This window comes from Nothoprocta perdicaria, unplaced genomic scaffold (genome assembly GCF_003342845.1).
Source record: "Nothoprocta perdicaria isolate Ctin4 unplaced genomic scaffold, notPer1 scaffold_150, whole genome shotgun sequence".
Lineage (NCBI taxonomy): Eukaryota > Metazoa > Chordata > Aves > Tinamiformes > Tinamidae > Nothoprocta > Nothoprocta perdicaria.
In genome coordinates this window covers 1,024,548-1,043,727 of record NW_020454650.1, presented here as the reverse complement: position 1 = coordinate 1,043,727, position 19,180 = coordinate 1,024,548, and the positions used below count along the sequence as shown (strand labels likewise).

General features: G+C 45.2%; 1 protein-coding gene across 1 annotated transcript in view; it reads left to right on the top strand.

Moving 5' to 3' along the window:
* The first annotated feature begins 246 nt into the window (after nt 1-246).
* The window catches only part of CDCP1 (CUB domain containing protein 1), a 29,372-nt gene continuing 10,438 nt past the window's right edge, over nt 247-19,180 (top strand). Inside the window, exons 1-4 of the mRNA XM_026034837.1 lie at nt 247-328; nt 14,720-14,923; nt 16,281-16,637; nt 17,600-17,968. Of these exons, the coding sequence (XP_025890622.1) occupies nt 247-328; nt 14,720-14,923; nt 16,281-16,637; nt 17,600-17,968 (1,012 nt within the window). The remainder of the gene's footprint in view (nt 329-14,719; nt 14,924-16,280; nt 16,638-17,599; nt 17,969-19,180) is intronic.

Here is a 19,180-nt window from a genome sequence, read left to right as displayed (position 1 = left end):
ACGCTGCCCGCGCTGCGGGAAGGAGGAGAAAGGAGGAAGGAGGAGGAGGAGGAAGGAGCAGAAGGAGGAGCGTCACCTGCGGCCGGAGGCCGGGCTGGCCCGGCCCGGCCCGTGGCGTCGCGCGCTCCTCCCGGCCAGGTGCGCGCTGGAGCAGGAAGCGGCGGAGCGGAGCGGAGCGGAGCGGAGGGACGGCCGAGCCGCTCGCTCGCTCGCTCGCTCGCTCGGAGCCCGCGCCCATGCGGCGAGATGGCGGCGGGCCGGGCGCTCCTCGCGCTGCTGCTCCTCGCCGCGCTCCTCTCGGCCTCGGCGCAGCTCCCGCGGCGGGAAGGTAGGGCCGGGAAGGGCAGGGAAGGGAAGGGCCGCGGCGGGAAGGGAGCGTAGGGCTGGGAGGGGAAGGGAGAGGGGAGCAGCGCGGGCGCCGCGCTGCCAGGCGGGTCCCTCAGGGAGAGGGGGCGCCGCGCGAGCCCCTAACGGCCGCGGGCCCCTAACGGCCGCGAGCCCCTAACGGCCGCGAGCCCCTAACGGCCGCCGCGGGGGTCGCCTCACAGGGCGCCCCGTCGGGGTCTCGGCGGGAAGGAACCGACGCCCCCCAGAGGCTTGCCTGTCGGTTTATTTTATTTTACTTGATTTTACTTGATTTTATTTTACTTTACTGTTGTCCCCCGCTAAGCTTTCGGGAGGTGCACGGTGCCCCGTGGCGAGGGTGGCACGGCGGGGAGCCGCTCAGTGCGGCCACCCCCTGCCCACGCCTGGGGGGTTTCCTCTCCTCTCCATGGAAGGTGGTTAAACCCCCTGCTCTCCCGGTCTTTTTCAGTGCTGGCTTTAAAAATTATTTCTTAAAGTGCCGCAGCAGTACCACAAACATTTCTTCTAACTTATTTCTTATTTTTTTTTTATTATACACCTGGTCTGCGGAAAGGAATGTGCGTTGGGTGTCTTTCCTCCTATAAATGTGTAAAGTTTTACAGGTCCTAGTAATCCTTGTCTGCTTCCCGGAATGAAAAGTTTCCTCTGGTGTGAATGACCCCACTTTTGCAGGGAAATGGGAGGAATTCCTTCAACATTGTTTCCTGCTCTGCAGTTRTTATATATACTTTAAAACTTGTTGAAATAAGGGCCTGCTGCAAGAATCTGTCATTTGCAGGCTTCTTTTTCTTTTTCATAAATACTACTAAATCTTCTTAATAGACCACCTGATAAGCTGTGCATGCTGGCCATCAGAAAGGGCTGTATTTGCCCAGGTAGTCTGAGGCGAGATTGCTGCTCCCTCCCAAAGCTGGTTCTCCCTCGAGCTTCCTTGCTGTTTGCAGCAATCCTGTGTATACAACTCGCACAAAAAAAAAGGAGCATTAAGTCCTGTCCACAAGCATGAAGGAATTCAGCTTACATACACAAACAGAGCATGCGGGATTATCTTCAGTTTCAACATCTGCATTGCCAAAAATGGAAGCAATGGAAGTTCAAACCTGAACGTGCCATTTTGTAGCTGTTAGTCCTCACAAAGAGTCTCCAAGTAYGACTTTCACGAGTACAAAATAACTGCCAAGGTATCTGTAGTCATTACGAACAAGCTGGAGTCTGAAGTGAAATTTAYGTCTCTAACATTTCTATCACCTTGGTTATGTTTACGTGTGGCACTCGACCATCAATCATTACTCTAAACATGTGGTTTAAATTTTGACTGTGTAATCTGACAGCACTGAGGTTTACGTTTCAAGCTATTTAGTCTAGCCCTTTTAAATAAAATATTCTTAATTATGTATAGCCTGTAGGAATAAAATTAATGGCAGCTATTTCCCTCTCCTTTCAAAGGATAAAGAATACTTTATTGAGGTTAACTGTGTTTTCTTTTTTAAACAAAACAAATTTGAAAAAGTTTAATTTTTTTTCTCAAGAAGAAGAGGAACTAGACTTTCCAAAGTTCTTTCATCATTAAGGAAACTAATCAAAAAACTGTCAAGTGCATTTTTTTCCTATATGAGTCCAAATCTTTGCTAGGATATGTGGCAGCCTATTAGTCATATTTTTCATCAGAACCACCCTCAGAGTGTCTGCTCACGCATTCTTTCTTGCTTTGTAGCTGGGCTACATCATCAACACTTTCTATACCTTTTTTTTTTTTTTTTTTTTCTCTCCATGAATCTTCTCAGTGCCGCCCATGAAGCTTCACAGATCTTCCTCTTGAGGTGCAGTACAACTCTGTCCGAGCCAATGTCTTTGATTTTTGCTTGTTACCGTCATGTACCCAAACTTCTCCTCTATTAGGTTTATAACATCTCCACTGGGATTATGCATTCACCCATACTGTTGGCATTTCAAAACATTACACCAGCTTTTTGCAAAAACAGAAGACTTGGCTCCATGGCAGGAGTGAAATTTGCCCATAGCATTATTATCTTGTTGTTGTTGGACCTAATAGTGGGCAGGGTATTGGCTGTGTGGTTGTACAGGGCGCTCTGGGTGCCGCATCTGCCCTTGGAGAGCATAGGGAGGCTAACACGGCAAAAGCAAATCGGATGGGAAGGCACAGGGGAGTTGAAGTAAGATGGTGAGTTAGATGAGGAAAATCTAGGCTATTCTTATTTTTGAAAAACTTCTTTAAAGACAAAAATCGTGTGTGCCCTGGGTCTTTCTTAGCTTAATTTAGAGGAAATGGGGAGCGAAGGGGGGAAACAGTTCTCTTCACAACCAGAGAAGTTATACAAAACACCCTGGTATATCTAATGGTTGGTGGTTGCCAATGGAGGTCCCCCTTCCTGCTTTGTCCCCCATCCTCCCTATCCGTGTGTTTCCTTGCCCCTCTTCTGCACGAGCCGCAGAGCTTGTGCGTGCCGGGCTGCTCTGTGGTCCTCCCRTATTCACTCATGCAGCATCTTCCCCTTTCCCTCTAGGAGCCTTTCCATGCGCRTGTCAAACAAGACAAGTCAAATTTATTTTCCTTTCTTTTTTTTCCCCCTCTTGATTCAGTGTTATGCACAACATAAATAATTAACTGAAACACAGGCTAACTTAAAGGTGGAAAATTACATAAAGAAGTTCATGGCAGTATAGCTGTGTATAGATGCTGGAGTATGGATCAAGTGTTAAAAACCTGACCTTTTAAATGTGATTTCGAATTCAAATATGTCTCTTGAAAGCACTAATAATGAAATTAATCAGACTTTTGTAAAGTCTGCGAGGCTGAATTGTTCTAAACATAAAATCTTGATGATTAAAATTTGTAGATATATTTTTGCATGTATTTATTTTATTTTTTCAGATTTCAGTGAATTATCAGGTAATGTTACTTTGGTTTATGCTCCACCTTTCAGGTAAGTTTTCTCCTCRGCTGACTGATTAGAATTATACATGAATCCTAATATGCAAAACTGCTTCTTTTCAGAAAGCAAGCTATTATCAGCTGCTTTTTGGTGTTCTGAAGTAGCACTGATGTTATAAATAATAGGCCTAATTTTATTCCTGTGAAAGTCAGCGGAAGCTGGATTATTTCCGTTTTGAATCACTCTTCTGTTTACTCGACGAAGATCTCTCCTTTTAAGACCACAGTTGATGTGCAGGAGTATTCAGTTGTACTTTATTACCTTTGAGCGCTTAATGTTTTCTCTCTAGAAATTGAGGTGTGTATATAGCAAGTTTCTTGTTTTGGGTTTTTTTTTTTGCTTGTCTTCTGGTCCTGCTAGCTTAAATTTTTCACTTGGAAATAAAAATATGTTTATTTTCCTCAATGGTAGAYGATTAGTGTTTTGCTCATGGTGCCTACTGCTTCCCTTTTCTGCTGTTGCACTGATTCCCAGGTCTGCGTGGCTGCCTTGCGAACAGCACTGGGAGGACTAACCCAACTGAAAAACAGTGCCAGAAAGGGGGGAAACAGGCCAGAAAGGCTGTTTTTTTTTTTTTTACTCACTCATCAGCACTATACAGTGCTGTGCGTGGGCACAGAGCACTTGCTCTTAGGTGATGAGCGGCACAAGGGATAAGTGCAGAGGGGCAACAGCAGAGAAATGAAGTGGGAATCTGGATACCACTTGTGCCTGTAGTTCTGTGTCGACCCTGGACCTGTGGTGTGGAGGAAAGAACTGCTTCACCTGGATGGCTGCACTMTGCTTGTTTTCTTTCTGCCTCACATTGTTGTCTTGCACAAATCCTTGCAGTCTAACAGGATTTTCTAGACAGGAGTCAGGACTTGCTTTATGAAATAAGGGGAAAACCTTTCCTTTACCAGGTAGCAGGTATGTGCYGTAGCAGTTGTTCTGACTTGTTAATGACTTAAATGAGTTTGTCTTATCTGTAATACTGGAAGAGGAAAAGCAAGTGAGAGGAGGAGAATTAACCTCTAGCATGTTGAAATTCGTAGTACCAATATACAGGCAAAAGACAGTGCTTGGTTTATTGAAATGGTCCTTATCACCCTGCTCGATTCTCACACACACACACSCTTTTTTGTAATAAAAACTTAGGAATTCACATTTGCTAAGATCATAGTCTTAGGGCAACATCTGAGCAGCTTTGCACTTAGTTCACGATAGAAATATTTCATGTTAGACCAGATATAAGGAGCTGCTCTTTCTCAGCGAGGTGGCTGAGATGTGTTCTACATATGCAGGCAGTTCTGAAGCACAGGTYAACTTCCTGCAGGAGCGCCCCAGTGAGGCAGCTGACAACAGTAAACAGTGTCCTGTTTGACAGGGATAGTGTGTTTGCAAGTTGATTAGGTCATAGATGAATAACTTCTAACCTTCTTCCTTCCCGACTTCTCCTTACTGATTTTATTTTTATTATTATTTACACTTTTGTGCTTTATTCTTGGGCCCCATTTGCGTATTTCTGTGCTCTTTGCTGTTTCAGGTGGCCTACCTTGAAATGACTCTAAATTTTTTGGCTCTTTGTTTTTATATATATGGGAACAAGCTGCTGTCATCACCTGACAAGCAATGTATGTGTGTGCTCCTGCTGCATTTTGTCATGTTAGAAAGATTTCTGTATATTCTCTATGTTTCCCTTACGTGTTGGCAGATAAACTGGTTCTATTGTATATGGATTTTTTAGTGGCTTGCATTATAACTAGATCTATAAATAAGAGTGAAAGGTTAGAGTGAATGGGGGAAAATTACTTGCTACTCGAAACAGCTTACAGTAAAACATGGCTTCTGTTCTTGGGAAGTGCTGTAGACAAAAACAATCTGAGAAAAGCAAACACAAAGCTGTGTTCGTTCATGTTCCTGGCCTGGTGCTGCCTGGTTTGTAGTGCTGTTTTATTGCTGAGGCTGTTTGTAGATTTGGAAATCTGGCTACTGGTTACTGCTTTCACAAATGACTTGTTAAAATGAACTGAATTATTCATTGCTTTTGTTGGTCCATCTACTGCAAAGTCTTCCTACTGTATCCCGGGAACCCCTCGTGCTCTCCCTTTGGAACCTTTCAGGCCTTACTCCTCACTGAGGAACTCTCAGGAATGTCCAGCTTCAGCAAAGTGTATGCGGGACTCAAGCATATGGGAAAATGAAAACTGATTACTGGTTTTGATCTAACTGGGCTCTTCTGGGATAACCCTCTATGCTTCCTCTGACTTTTCTTAAGTTTCAGTGATAATGTTCTTTTTTGTTGTCCCTGTCCTTCCTAGCTAATGAAGGACACAGGGAGCTTAACAATCAGCCATATGTGGATGCTGCAGCTTGTCTAAGGGTTTGAGTGACTTGAGCTATTGAGAGGTTATTGCTGATAGAGCAAACCCAAAGTCAGTAGCTTAAGCCACTGCTGTCAAACACCTGGCTGTTTAGCCAGATCTGAACTTTGCACGGTGAGAAATTCTACCCAGGTCAAACATGTTGCATGGACCATATAGGACTATATTAATATGAAGGGTCACATCAGCCAGAAAGCCTGATAACACTAGATGCTCCTACCAGACTAGTTCCTGTCCTAGCCTCTCATTGCTAGGACCCACTGTTCTGCATTGTGAACTATGCCCAGAACTTGCCAATTCCTGTCTCTTAGGGTTTATTGTGTTTTAGGCCTATGGGACATGGAGTCTAGTATGTGGCTTGCCAAGTCAGGAAGTCTGACTACCACAAATTGAATTTATCAACCTTTGCCCTGCTGTGCTTAAGACTAGAGGTGTTATCTTAACAAAGGAATTTCAGCAGTTTCTGGAGCATTAGCTGTTATGTCAAGGTTCTTTGGGTATCGTTATCAAGCCTTGGTTCTGGAACAGGTTGGTTAGTACAGTTTGGAACCAAAGCATTCCTAATTCCTTTGTCAGCTGGTGCCTTTCAATACTGGCTCACGGTAGGATTCAGCCAACAGAATCCTTGTACTTCTAGTTGCAGACCTCTTTTCCCCTAATGTGAAGGAGATAGGACAGTGCAGATTCCTTTGGCTGAACATCTGCTTGTTGCCACCAGAGAACTAATAAACTGACGGAGGTTGTGCTGCAATTAGTAACATCATTGATGGCTGAGCAAATCGGAGGAAGTCTTCTGTGCCTTCAGCTGGCAGTGACAGAGGCAAGACTCTGCTGATTGCAATTAAACCTGGCCAGTGTAGATGATATTAGTGGAATCCACCTGGAAAACCTTATGGAAGGGCAATCGAAGAGAGAAGCCAGAATCCAGTAGACTTGCATTTCATTTCTATTGGGAACATCTTGACTGCTTTTGAATGTCCAAGCAGACACAATTATAGGACAAGACTTTTTCTTTTGTTGTTGTTCTGTCTCATTGAGGAGGGAGGAAAAAGAAACCCTTGCTTGTGTCCATCCCAGTGGAAACCTTTTTAGAGTCATCTTCCTTATGGCACCTGGGGAGTGCCGTGAGGCAGCTCCGAGCTGTGGCTGCTTGGCAAGTTGAGCTGCTCCCCCTCAGAGAGGAGTCTTGTTTGGAGAGGCAATTGCAGCAGCGCTCAAAGGTCAGCACTGGCTGTTCGACCTCCTTGGGTGCAATTGAGATCTTGTTGTATAAAGACAGGAAAACTGCGGTCGCTSAAAATGGATGATCCCAAATTCCTAAGCAGGGAGAGACGAAAASCTGTTGGCAGGAGGTTTGGCATGGGAGGGGCCACTGTTTGGGAAATGTGCTCTTCCACATTGATTAACCAGAGCCAAGACTGATGAGAGGCACGGAGGGGCTCCTGGTGCTGCCCTCCTGCTGCCAGGGGTAAGTGCTCTACTCAGACACCCTTTGGATCAAAGGAGGCTCCTGTGGTGCCTTGCAGAGGGTTGCAGGGTTCCTCATACCAGCCTCGTGTTTTCCCATGTTGTTTCTTCTGTTTTGTACGTTGTGTGCAAGTTGGCAGCCAGCTTACAAATAGAAATTGCTGTGATACTGCTTCCTGCTTCTGCAGAAGCAACAAAACTTCACGCCTGTAAGATGATGGATGTCGTGGCCCATAATTTTCCTTCTGGAATTACAGTCAAACTTGCCAAAATCCGAAGTGTGTTTGCCCCACTATTGTTGGAAAATGACTTTTAAAATGGTATTTTACACATAAATTACATGGATTTCTGAAAGGATTCTAGGGAAATGAATACAAGTACTAAAATTTGAGGTATTACCTACATTTCTTTATTTTTAAACTGAATGATTTTTTTAAACCCTATACTTGTGAAGGCTTATGCATGTTGTTTAACTTCTGAATCAGTAGATTTGTTGGTGATGGGTGCTGAAGGACAGTGAGCTGTAACATCCCAGCCCTTGTTGGTCACCTGCCCCTTTCCTTTCCTGGAGAGAGAAAGCCAGGACGTGCGACGCCTCGTCCCTTTCATGTCATCATCCTGCTCCTGGTGAGGACTGATGCTGTGGTGGCTGAGGAACAAATGTTCCCTCCGAGCTGCCATCTGCAAAGGTGGGGGTGGCCATCGTGGTACAACAGCCATCGGCAGCATCTGTCTGCAAAACAGCCATCGGGAGCATCTGTCTGCAAGAAACTTTTGAGGATTTTAAGTTCTAATTCCCTCAGTGACTCCCTGAAAAAAATGAGTTCAAAAAATATGAACCTTATATTGGGAAGAAGTACGGTAATGGAAGGCAGATCCAAACCAAAAAAAAAAAAAAAATCATTAATCAAAGAAAATAATAGTTACTTTGCACTTCAAAAATAATCCAAAAACCTACTTGCTGTAGAATGTTCGACAAGATGTCAACAGTTTCYAGGAAGGAGGGTGTGCTGTAATTTACAGAAAGATCATCATAGCTCTCCAGTGGCTGTACTAATGAGCTCCGTTTACTGCTTACAGCACTGATTAGTATGTGGGGAAAGAAAAGTAAACAGTGCATGAGTTCCTGACTGGCTTTGTTAATGGCTTGAAGAAAGTAAAGGTAATTACATTGACAAATGTCACCGATGAAAGCTGGGGGAGTGGCTAATTCTTAGGCAATTACGTGCTAGGGAGAAACTGGAGAACTAAAACCAGCAAGGTAACATTCAAAAAAAGCAGGTATAAATGGGTTCAAGTCAGCAAAGCAGGGAGACATTTACTCACAAGCACAAGAAGCTTGTGCTTTGACCTGATGTTGGCAAACCCGGGTCAGCTGTGCAGTGTTGAAGATGCTGGAGGATGAATGAACGATTGGGTGCAACTGCTAGTGCCTGTCTCCTTGGCTGGGCCATTAGGATATGCCCATGGGATAAGGGAGTTGGAACCCATGATCCCCATCATGCAGGAGACCTTGGGGTCTCCTCACCAGGCTAAAGCTGCTTGGTGTGGGATCTTCTGAATTTTTTCTACCAGTGCCATTCTGTTCAGGGACAGGGATTTGTGTGACGTGAATCAGAAATCGTGTAGCTCATCAACGGAGTCACTGCGTTACTGAGCCATGGGTCCTGCTTSCCTCTGCCTTGCAGGGATTTCTGCAGTAGATGCTGAGGCCCTAATGCAGAAATTTCCTCTGTGCTATTTCCTCTGTGCTGATGTTGTGGCATAAGGTGCTGGGATTAGGGTGCTGTTGGGAGAGGTGAGGCATAAGGTTTTGGATTCCCCTCGGGCAGAAYGGGGATATGAATCTAGATACTTCATATCCGGAGCGAGCATTGCAGCTACTTGTCTTCTGGTGCAGCCCGTCTCCTCCAGCTCCCTCGGGTTTGGTGAGCGGGGTCTGAGTCAGCTCAGTCCAACTGTTCTTTATTAAAAAAAAAAACTGAAGTGGAACAAACCCACCATTTGACCAGACAAGAAAACTATATACTTTTAGGCAATATATGGGAGAAAGTTATCGTCTGACTTTTTGACTTTTTTTGTCATTTTTGACTTGTTCTGTCTTCTGTGTTTGTTTTGGTTTTTTTTTTTTTTTTTTTGTTTGTTTGTTTTTCTTTTTTAATCTGTTTGGTGCAATCCCATGAAACAGTTATCCATGGATCCTTATATATAAATGGCTCTTGTAAAATGCAGCTGTGTAGCCAATGCAGATCAATGTTAGCTGGGGCTCCCTTCTCGCTMCTGACTTGGTTGCAAGGTGTTATGGGCAACAATAAAAAATGGTGTCCTGTCCAAACCCTTTCCTTGTCCAAATATACAGCATATTCCCTCCCTCCATGGATGCCACTGGCTCCTCCACCTTCCAACTCTTTTACATTGTCCCTCCCTTGCATACAGGAAAAAAGCCATGCATGTGTATATATAAAAACAAAGAGATTAGTGGCAGTGGCAACAAAAGTAGAAYTAATTCTGTAGAGTTTAGCCTAAGCCCAGTTGTTTTGCACTATGTAGTTAGTTCCTGAATCAAGTTAGAGAGTTCTCAGTGCAATGAAAGCAACAAAAGATTTGGAAATGGCCCTGTTGAGAAAAGGCAAGCCAAGGTGGGTGTGATCAGGGGAGAAGCATTGCCAGGAGATGAAGGCAATGGCTACGAAGATGCTGTCCCAAAGCAGGAGCAACAGCGATGAATTTGCAGCAAGARAAATGCATGGTAAAATTAGGACAGTTGAATAGATAGTTAAGGATCAAGATCAAAATCAGTTAGAAGGGAAAAACTAGGATGACATCAGTTCCCTACGTTAAACACTTCCACGCAGGCCGGCTCGTGGCTGGAGAGGTCCCTCGGGACATGGAGCCCCGCGATTTCGCAGTTGCGGAGGCGCAGAGTAGATCCAGCTGCTTTTGCTTGCTGGGATATCCTGTTGGTCATCGCTGAGCAGCATTCGTGATGCACGCGGGGTCCTCCTGTACAGGAACTGCGCGTGGTTCCCGGCAGTCCTAGCAGGAGGGCATGCAGGGGAGCACGAGCAGAGACAGTTCAGCGTGAGTCACGGGGAGATGGGCTGGCTCTTATGAAAGCACTGCAATAAAGGTCGTTTTCAGTAGCCTCTCTCTAGTGTTGCATATGACTATACTTTCTTTAGCCATTCGTTAGTTATTTAATAGCGTTAAATAATTAACTTTGACATCACTGGATGTACAGTTGTGCATTTGTTTTCATTCTCCTACAGAAAATGAAACTTGATTAGTGTAGTTTATCACATCTGTAGCAGCTGACGATGCTGTTGAAGCCATGGCACGGAGCTCTTATCTTCTGCATCCAAATGTTTGCAGAATTTTATTTTAGCGAGATGTTTATACAGTAGCCCAGCTTAATGCCTGCTCTTATGAGTTTCTGTCAGACAGCTTTGTTCAATCTAGCTGGATATATGATGTGCATTCTTACCACCCAGTATTGTGAGTTTGGATACTGATCACTGTGGCACTTTTGTGATCTTTGGGACAGATTCCCTGTTTTACAGGTGGAAGGCTGTGACCCATAGTCCCTATTCAGGCTGGAAAATGATGGTGAATAGACCCTATTCAAGCCRCCGTTGAGTCTTGAAGCATGAGCTGCCTCTTGCGAGCTCGAACCAAYAGTTTTGTTTTGCCCATGTCTTGCATGCCTACACTGAGAGCTAGGCTGGCTTCTCCAGTGTGCCTGTTGTCTCCTGTCACTGCCCACGGTGGAGGTATTTGCATACACATCAAATGATGCATGGTCACAAAACCTGAAATTAACAGCAATAAAGCCCTCGATACCACCCYGAAACACAGGAAACTGAAGTCAGGACTTTCAAGGATGGGGGAAGTTTATACTTTGCTTTAATCATTGTGGGAGGATTAATACAACTTTTTCAAAACGTTAGCAGTTTCCATTCCTTGCTTTCAGCTCAGAAACTTTTAAAGCTAGTCACCTGCTTAAAGCTATACTTAAACCTGATCCTTCTCACTAAATAGCGATGGCCTTAGCTGTGCATGAGCACTTAGTGCAGAAGTGCTTTCTCTTGGTGCCCTTTGTGCTTTCCAGYTCTGCCTGCTTGGCCATTTACTTGCCCTGTTTCAGAGGGAAGAGGGAAAAGTGAAAAAGTGTACGTGTTTCACAAGAAAATGAGGAACAGACTTTTTGGTGCTCCTTAAACAGTAGAGGGATGTGATAGTTACAGTTTGCAATAAGGAAGCTTGTTTGGTAGTTGTTAATTGCTGATGTTAAACTATTAAGTCATACCTAGATGACATAAAGAGGAAAACTATGTCACTTCGGGGCACTGAATATTAAAACAGAAGCACACAGTGATGTGGAGAACAACGTAGACCAAGTTAGAAATAGTTGTTTGTGTTCTCACACTGCTTTGTCTTGAAGAACCAAGAGGAGCATCTCTTATTGCTAGCTTTGCTTTGCTATTTAATTCTCTTCATCCCTGGAAGTTACCCCTGTTACTGCTGTGCTTGCGTTTGGAACATCCTTGCGTTAGAGAAGGAAATGCATGTGCCTTTTCTTGTGTGCAGCACTGTGAATTTGCTTTAATAGACCTTGCAGAAGGAATCTATGGATATTCCCTTCTACTCCTATGGATATTCCCTTCTACTCCCGGTATCCACACATCACAAGATCATCACAAGATGGATCATCACAAGATGAAGCCCATTGCAGAGAGCTTTATAAGCTCAACCTGTGTTTCAGTAAGTTTCGTAGGCTGCTTCTCCACTGACTGCAGGGAGCTTGAGTTGTGCCTAAGTGCAGAATTCATCCAGTGCTTTATATCCAGCTTCATGTCTTCCCCGTATAGCCTGTGTTTCTTTGGTTCAGGGGCAGGGTTTGAGCTGGGGCTTCCCTTGTGCTGTTGTATCTGCAGTCCCTCGCGGCACTAACGCTCCCCGTCAGCCGCCGCGCATTCGGACCGGTACGTGGCTGTTGCAGCTCAAGGGCATGGGGGGCATGGGGTGCTGCGCTGGAGGGGCTCTGCAAGGTGCTCCCTTGAGGTCCTCCCAGTGAAGACAGGTTTGAGTGACACGCATCAGGCTTTCTGCTAGGGCCTAGTTTAGAGCAGAAATACAGGCATTGCTGGTGGTTATTTTTCATGGTACTAACTGTTTGAAGGGGATGCGGTGTCCAGTGTAAGTTGTCAGATCAGAAGTTTGTCCTGTTATGTAAAAGCTCTAAGAAAATAACTGATACATTTACTAATGATATGGAAGGTGGGTAAATGATTCTTTACCAGTACCTACAGAATTTTGTCATTTGTAGTTTGCTTTACAATCTTTGATCATAGAGGCAAATACATAAGGGCTCATTACATTTCTAGACTTCAAGCGTGTATATACAAGGGCCTAGAGGGCTAGGAGAGGCTCAAGACTAGCAAAATTTAAATGGTAGTAGCCAGGTATCCTGGAGATGATACCCGGAGATCCTGGCCCTCTCCTGCCCTGCAGTCGCTGGCAGGAAGGTGTTGGTATCTGAGCTCTCCAGTCCTGCAGCTGGAGTCTGTTTTGGGGCAGCAAAAGATAACCTGTGCTCATTGRTAGATGTTCAAAGCCATGGCAGTGAGGCCCTGTGCCCCTGTGGTACTGCTATAAAAATCAGGAAACTTTAAATGGTGATTGAAGGAGGAAAAAAAAAAGCAGGAACGTGAATCACGGATGATTTATCCCTATTTCTGTGTTGCTGAAGGCTACAGTTTCARGTGCGTGGGTTGGTTTGGCCGGGGTGAGAAGCGGTGCTCGGGTGCCACGAGAGGGCTCTGCTGGTCCGGGCTCGCCGGGCTGCTCTGCTGGCGGCCGCGCTGCCCAGCCCCTTCCAGGCAGCCCTCGCKGAGGATCCCAGCTGCTGGGCGCTGSCTGCTGTGCGTGGGTGCTCGGGCAGGGGCCRGGGCGCTGGGTGCTGCTCTCCGGGTGCCTTCCCTAGTGCCCGCTCCTGCGCTCTGCGGCAGGGAGGACGCTCCGCGGCTCCCCACGGATGTCCCCGGCCGCCTCCTCTGCCCGGTTCTCTGTTTGTGGGAGTCCATGGGTGAGAGGATTCCCAGCCTGGCCTGTGGGCAGAGCTGTGCCAGGCAGCCCTGCCGATGCCCCGCTCGGACCTCTCCCAACAGCAACCCCTATTCCTATGTCCTCCTATATTTTTTTTGTTTTTCCCATAAACACTAAAACCACGAGTGTTACAGACGTTGTGGCTCTATCATCCATACAGTGGAACAAGGATTTGGGGGGCAAAAGGGAGGAGAGACCAGTGAAAACCAATGGCTGAAAACGTGGCAACTACCTTGTCCTCAGAGGGAAGATGCAGCTGTCTGCAGTGCCACTCTGCTTGCCCCAGCCAAGGCTGGGCTTGTTCTTGGGCAAAGATCAGATTGATGCAAAGAACCTTTCCAGTGTTCTGGAATGTCCAGCCAGAGTTGCTTTGCACCTTGTAAGTTGTTGTTGTAAACTGTCAAGTGTGGCCTATTTGTCAGTTAAACCCCTACCCGTTCAATATGACAGGGTTATTCTGTGGCTCCGTTACTTGGCACGAGGGCTGCTCCTGCTGAGGTAGTGTTGGAAGAAGGTTTGAAATGTGTGAAGGTTGCTCATACTCCCTGTGCTTTCCCCAGGGAAAGGCTTTCCCTGAAGTCCAGGGTAAGTCACATCAGGGATGCAGAGGAGGGACCATCCGAGGCCCCAGATGCCACCTGCGTTGCTGGCATGTGTGTCTTCAGTGAATGAACTGTGAAAGACACGGGGTAGGAAACCATGGCCATGTGCAGCTGTTGGCCGGCCCACTCTTTCCCAAAGCTGTTGTGTCAAATGTTGTGTTGTGTTGTGTTGTTCCTTACTTGTCTCTTCTCTTGGAGAAAATCAAACTGTGCAGTTGTTTAACACTGTCCTAATAACTCAGAATGGATTAGCTCTTGAAAACATCAGCTGGTTTGCMCTCTGGGTTGTCTCTGGTATCAGCAGGCCCCTCTAGTCTGGCGAAGGTTGACCTGGTAGCCCAGGGAGCCCGGCTGGGCCCTGAGCTTGGCCTGCTACTGCAGCCTGCAGCTGGCCACTTGGTTGTTTAACTTCTCAGCATGTTTCCTGAGCCCCAGCCTTGTGGGTGTCTTCAGGCAGGAAGCAGCTTGTGTGATGGAGATAAAAGCCCATAAGCTAATGTTTTGAGATAAAAGCCCAAAAGCAATCAGAAATTTGAAAGGAATAGCTGGGGGGGTTGTTGGTTTGTGTTTGGTTTGCTTAGTTTTAACGTGATACAAATAGCAGTGGTGAAGCTAAACTGGAGCACAACTAATGCTGCTTGGGTTCCATGCAGTGCCTGGCTCCCGACGCCGGCAGCTGGAGAATTTCCATGCTGAGCTGGGGCAGCTGCAGGGATTGGGTGTAGGATCAGTGCTCGAGACTGGAGAGCCTGGATAGAGGCATCACCCCTGAGGGCTCGGCGTCCCCAGGACCGTGTGGACAGGCAGCCCGTGCATGTACGTGCTCGTAACTAAACACTATATGTTTTTCCTCCTCCCTTAGTTTCCTTTACTGTCTCTCTTCGTACCACGGACAACATCACCGTTACGATTAAACTGAGACCTGGGGCTCCACAGGGCTGTCAGATTCGTGCCAAATATCTACCCAGATATGACCTCAAGATAAAGCCTGGGGAGAATGTAACTTTCACCTTCACTTGTAAAACTCCGGAGGAATATTTCATCATGGAAATTCAGAAGAATATTGGTAAGATGCATGTTTTCACTTTTTTTTTCCCTCCCATGTCAGCTTGCTCTAGTAAAACTGCATACCTGTTGTGTTTTTGTGGTGGTGGTCGGGAAGAGGGTCCTTGTTACTGTAGTAATTTATTTCCTATAATCATGGATAAGGAGAAGTCTTCGGAAATTGATAAATGACCTGAAGTACGGAAGTTACAGAAGTTAATTTTCATTCTGCAGGTCATAATTCAGACTTCTTTTAACTCAGTGATTTCAGAAACAGTTAAATGATGGCTGTGGCATCTGTTGCTTTCTCCTTCCTTTCTGTCCCAGTTTATGACCCTACCAAACTTATTTCCTGTCAAAAGCCTCTGAATATTTTTCGTGACATATCACCCATGCTATACATTAAACATCTGGATTCAGTCTGTGAGGGCAACAGAAATATTGTAGCAATATGTGTTGCCATATATTAGCTAAATATTATTAAAGCAAAGAATCTGAACATTTTGGAAGTTAGAACTAAGCCTTCACTGAAGTTGAACGTCACCCCAGTGTATGCCAGTGTGGCAACCTACTCTTCCATGGCATGAACACGTGTGATTTATCAGCAGCATCACAGACTTTATTTGGCATTTGGCCTTGCCTGTATCCTCGTTGTTTGAGGTTGTATTTAAACTCTGATCTAAAGATAGCTCTCTTCATGTTTTGCAGTTTTATTTATATGGTTCATGTAAATAGTAACACGATACTTCTTGATCTACTTGATCCATCACAGTTGTGGTATTTATTTTGTCCTTATAAATGGGAAGCTAGGAATACATCAAACGTTGCTTATTTTGGCTGCCTGGTTTGGAATACTGCTAATCTGGATTTCTCTAAGGAAACGTCCCTGGGTGCTCTCCAGAACTTAGTGGCATCTGTGATTACTCATCACTTCAGCAAATTCTGGGCCTGGGGTATCTGTCAGGGCATCAAGAAAGTGAAGTTACAGTTCATGACAAGCAGTGGGAAGATTTGATTGGCATCAAATCAAAATTCTCCCCCTAAGACGTGGTGAAATCGGGACCTTCTGTTCTTTCACTTCGTTATGCTATTCACTAAATACCTTCTCTGACTTCTGCAGGCAAGGCAAGAATCCTGCAGGCAGTAACTCCCTTGTATTAGGCTCAGCCCTAGAGCTGGCTTATCCTGTCTTATGGTATAGGAGGTCTGTTTAGAGATAGTATTTGACCACATTACAGCAACGCCTTTTTATGAATGTAGGAGAGACATTAAGTGCAACCTAGTAACTGTAGAAATAGCAACAAAAGGGAAAGTAGCAAATTCTCCTTTACTTGTTGGCCTTCAATAGTGTGTCATGGCTGTTTTCTCTCCGCATTTAGACTGTGTATCAGGTCCATGTCCTTTTGGAGATGTCCACCTATACCCACCAGGACTACCTCGTCTTAACAGGACTTTCATCTGGGATGTGAAAGCCAGTACAAAGGCTGGGCTTGAACTGAAATTTGCCACCCCATGGTTAAGGCAGATTGAACCAGGAGCTACATGTCCAGATTTCATTAGGTACAATATCAGCAGCTGCATCGACACAGCCACGGTCAACATCGGCACCTTCTGCAGAGGGGGCTCGGTGTCTCGGGTCAAACTGCAAGGAGGGGTCATCATGGCTTTGTATCTCCCGTGGAACTCGTCTCCCGTCACCTCAGGATTTAACATAGCAAATAGGTCTTCCATCAAAAGTAAGTAGCCAATAACTTTTTCTCAGTTTTTCCTTCCAGTATAACTGCTTCATGCAGGTTGTGGCAGAATTCTCTAAACCTCTGTTTGCAGCTAACCTGCAGTAACTAGATGTCTCCGAGGCCATGCCTGCCTGCATCTTGCTTTGGTTTTATCGTGTGGATGCTCCCACTAATATGTCTTACCTTACTGGCACCATCTTATTAGTATATGCACAGAAGCATCGAGAACTGCCACTTCCCAGCTCCACTGACTTGCTCGCAGTGTCTAGTTTCTGTGTTGCTGTCCCTAATTTTATTCTGCTTCCTGTTTTCTAAAAGGTGGATGTCTCCGTTTGGTATTTGTTGCTCTTCTAGGGTCAAAATCTAGCTCTCTTGCTTACCCTAATGATTATGAAAATTGTTGCTGCTTTTGGTGCACACTTTAAACTTCTTAAAACAAACATATCTAGTTTATGATTTTTAAATCTTATCAACTTGACAGCACAATTAGAATAAACTAAGAGAATTGTTTGTTGCTTGCAATGTGTAGTTTGCTTTATATTTAAACAAAACTCCCTCAACTTATTCGAGGCCTCCTCTCCTTGCGTAGCACTGCTGAAATGGTCAGGAAAGGAAGAGGGGCACCCCCATATTCTTCATTCTTGCAGTCTTGAACTGCATTGCTCCTTATGTGCCAGAACCAGAAGTAGGATCTGGTCTATCTGTCCATGTGCTTGGAAGGCAAATCCACTAATCTGAAAATACAGCCTTAGCACAGTCCTTACCTTTCCTGTACCCGAGGCTGATAGCATCAACTCAAGTGTGCGTGTTAGTTTAATAACCTGGCCTGTAGCTGTTGTGGATGATCCCACTGTCAAAACCAAACAAAATAACTCCCCTACCGCTACAGTGTTGTGTGTGTCTTCCCATAAGCTGCCTTTAATTGCTGCTTATTTTGTGTGTATTTTTTTCCCCTGCCATAGGGTTATGCATTATTGAATCCACTTTGAAGGAGGAGTCTTCAGTCACCCTCATGTCCCCCAACTACCCGCTGGGCTTCCCAGAGGACGAGCTCATGACGTGGCAGTTTGTTGTTCCGTCCAACCTGAGGGCCAGTGTGTTTTTCCACAACTACAGTCTCTCCAACTGTGAAAGGAAAGAGGAGAGGGTGGAGTACTACATACCTGGCTCAGTGAGCAATCCAGAGGTGTTCAAGCTGAGTGACATACAGCCTGCCAATATTGCTGGCAGTTTCAACCTGTCCCTGCAGGGCTGCGACCAGGATGCCCAGAACCCCGGAGTCCTCCGTTTGCTTTTCCAGGTTGTGGTTCAACACCCTCAGATTGATGAGAGTAAGTAGCTGTTTGCCCCCTATGTCTCCTAAAAAACTGCTCTTTAGCAGATATAAATTAGCTCTGCTGCTTTTGTTTGTAAGCATCTAGACTGGGAACCACATGGAAGAGAAGTGTGTGTGCATTTATTTACATATACATAAAAAATATGTCTGTGGTCAACTGCATGTTTTCCAATACAGAAATCAAGGTCAAGCTTGTTTAGATAACTTTATTTTCAACTGCAAGAGTCAACATTTTAAAGACCACTCTTAAAATGTGAATAATCGGCTTGGATTTATGCCTTGGATGTTAAGAGTTATGTTTACCAATGTGAAACCTACTGTCATGGCTGGTCAAAATCCAGAGTATGAACTGGTGAAATGGGAGGGATTTAGAATTGTTTCTCTTTGTGCTGCTAATGACATCCATACAGGCTCTTTTTTTTTTTTTTTTTTTTTTGTCCTTCCTTCCTCTGAATTTTATGTGAGCAACCTGAACAACTTTTAGTGTAACTTATAGCAGCAGGATATTACAAAAACAGCCCCTTACTCATTCAAGTGTTCTTGTGACTTCTTGCTACTTCTTACTATACTAAAAAAGACCAGATTTAAATTTCCAGCCCCCAAACTCAGCCTGGTTTAACACATTCTTCAACATTTAATACTTAGCACTTATTAAAGTGTTTAGCCTCTTGCTCAAAGTGCAAGATGAAACGGTCTGTATCCTTAATGGGTTTTAGTCATTATATCTTAAACTCAGAACGGAGGATGCTAGTTGAGGTGCTGAGCTTGGTGTTGCTGCTGAGCAGTGTCAGGAGCTCGGTGTTGCTGGTGAGCTCTGCCATGAGCGGCTTAGCAGAGAACTCATTTGCAAAGCACCTAGAAGAGGCTTACAGACCCTGGGAATTGTTAGATAAAGAAGTGAGACTTGGGAAGTTTGGGTGTTTGAACAGGGCTTGCTGAAGCACAGAGGCTTTGTTCTGACTCCCAAACTCTTACGACCACGTTCAGTATTAGAGGGAACACATAGAGGATATTGTACTGCCCCTAAGCATGAAAAGAGTTGGTCTGAGGTGCATAGATCTTCTACACATGTAGAACATCTTGTTGACCTCAGTAGTGACACGCTTGTTCCCAAGCTGGGATCACTGCAAAGCTTCAAGTGTGAGTTAGCAGTTCTGGATAAAGTGCATCCCTGGACAAAAAAAGACCTGTGCAATGACTTATAATG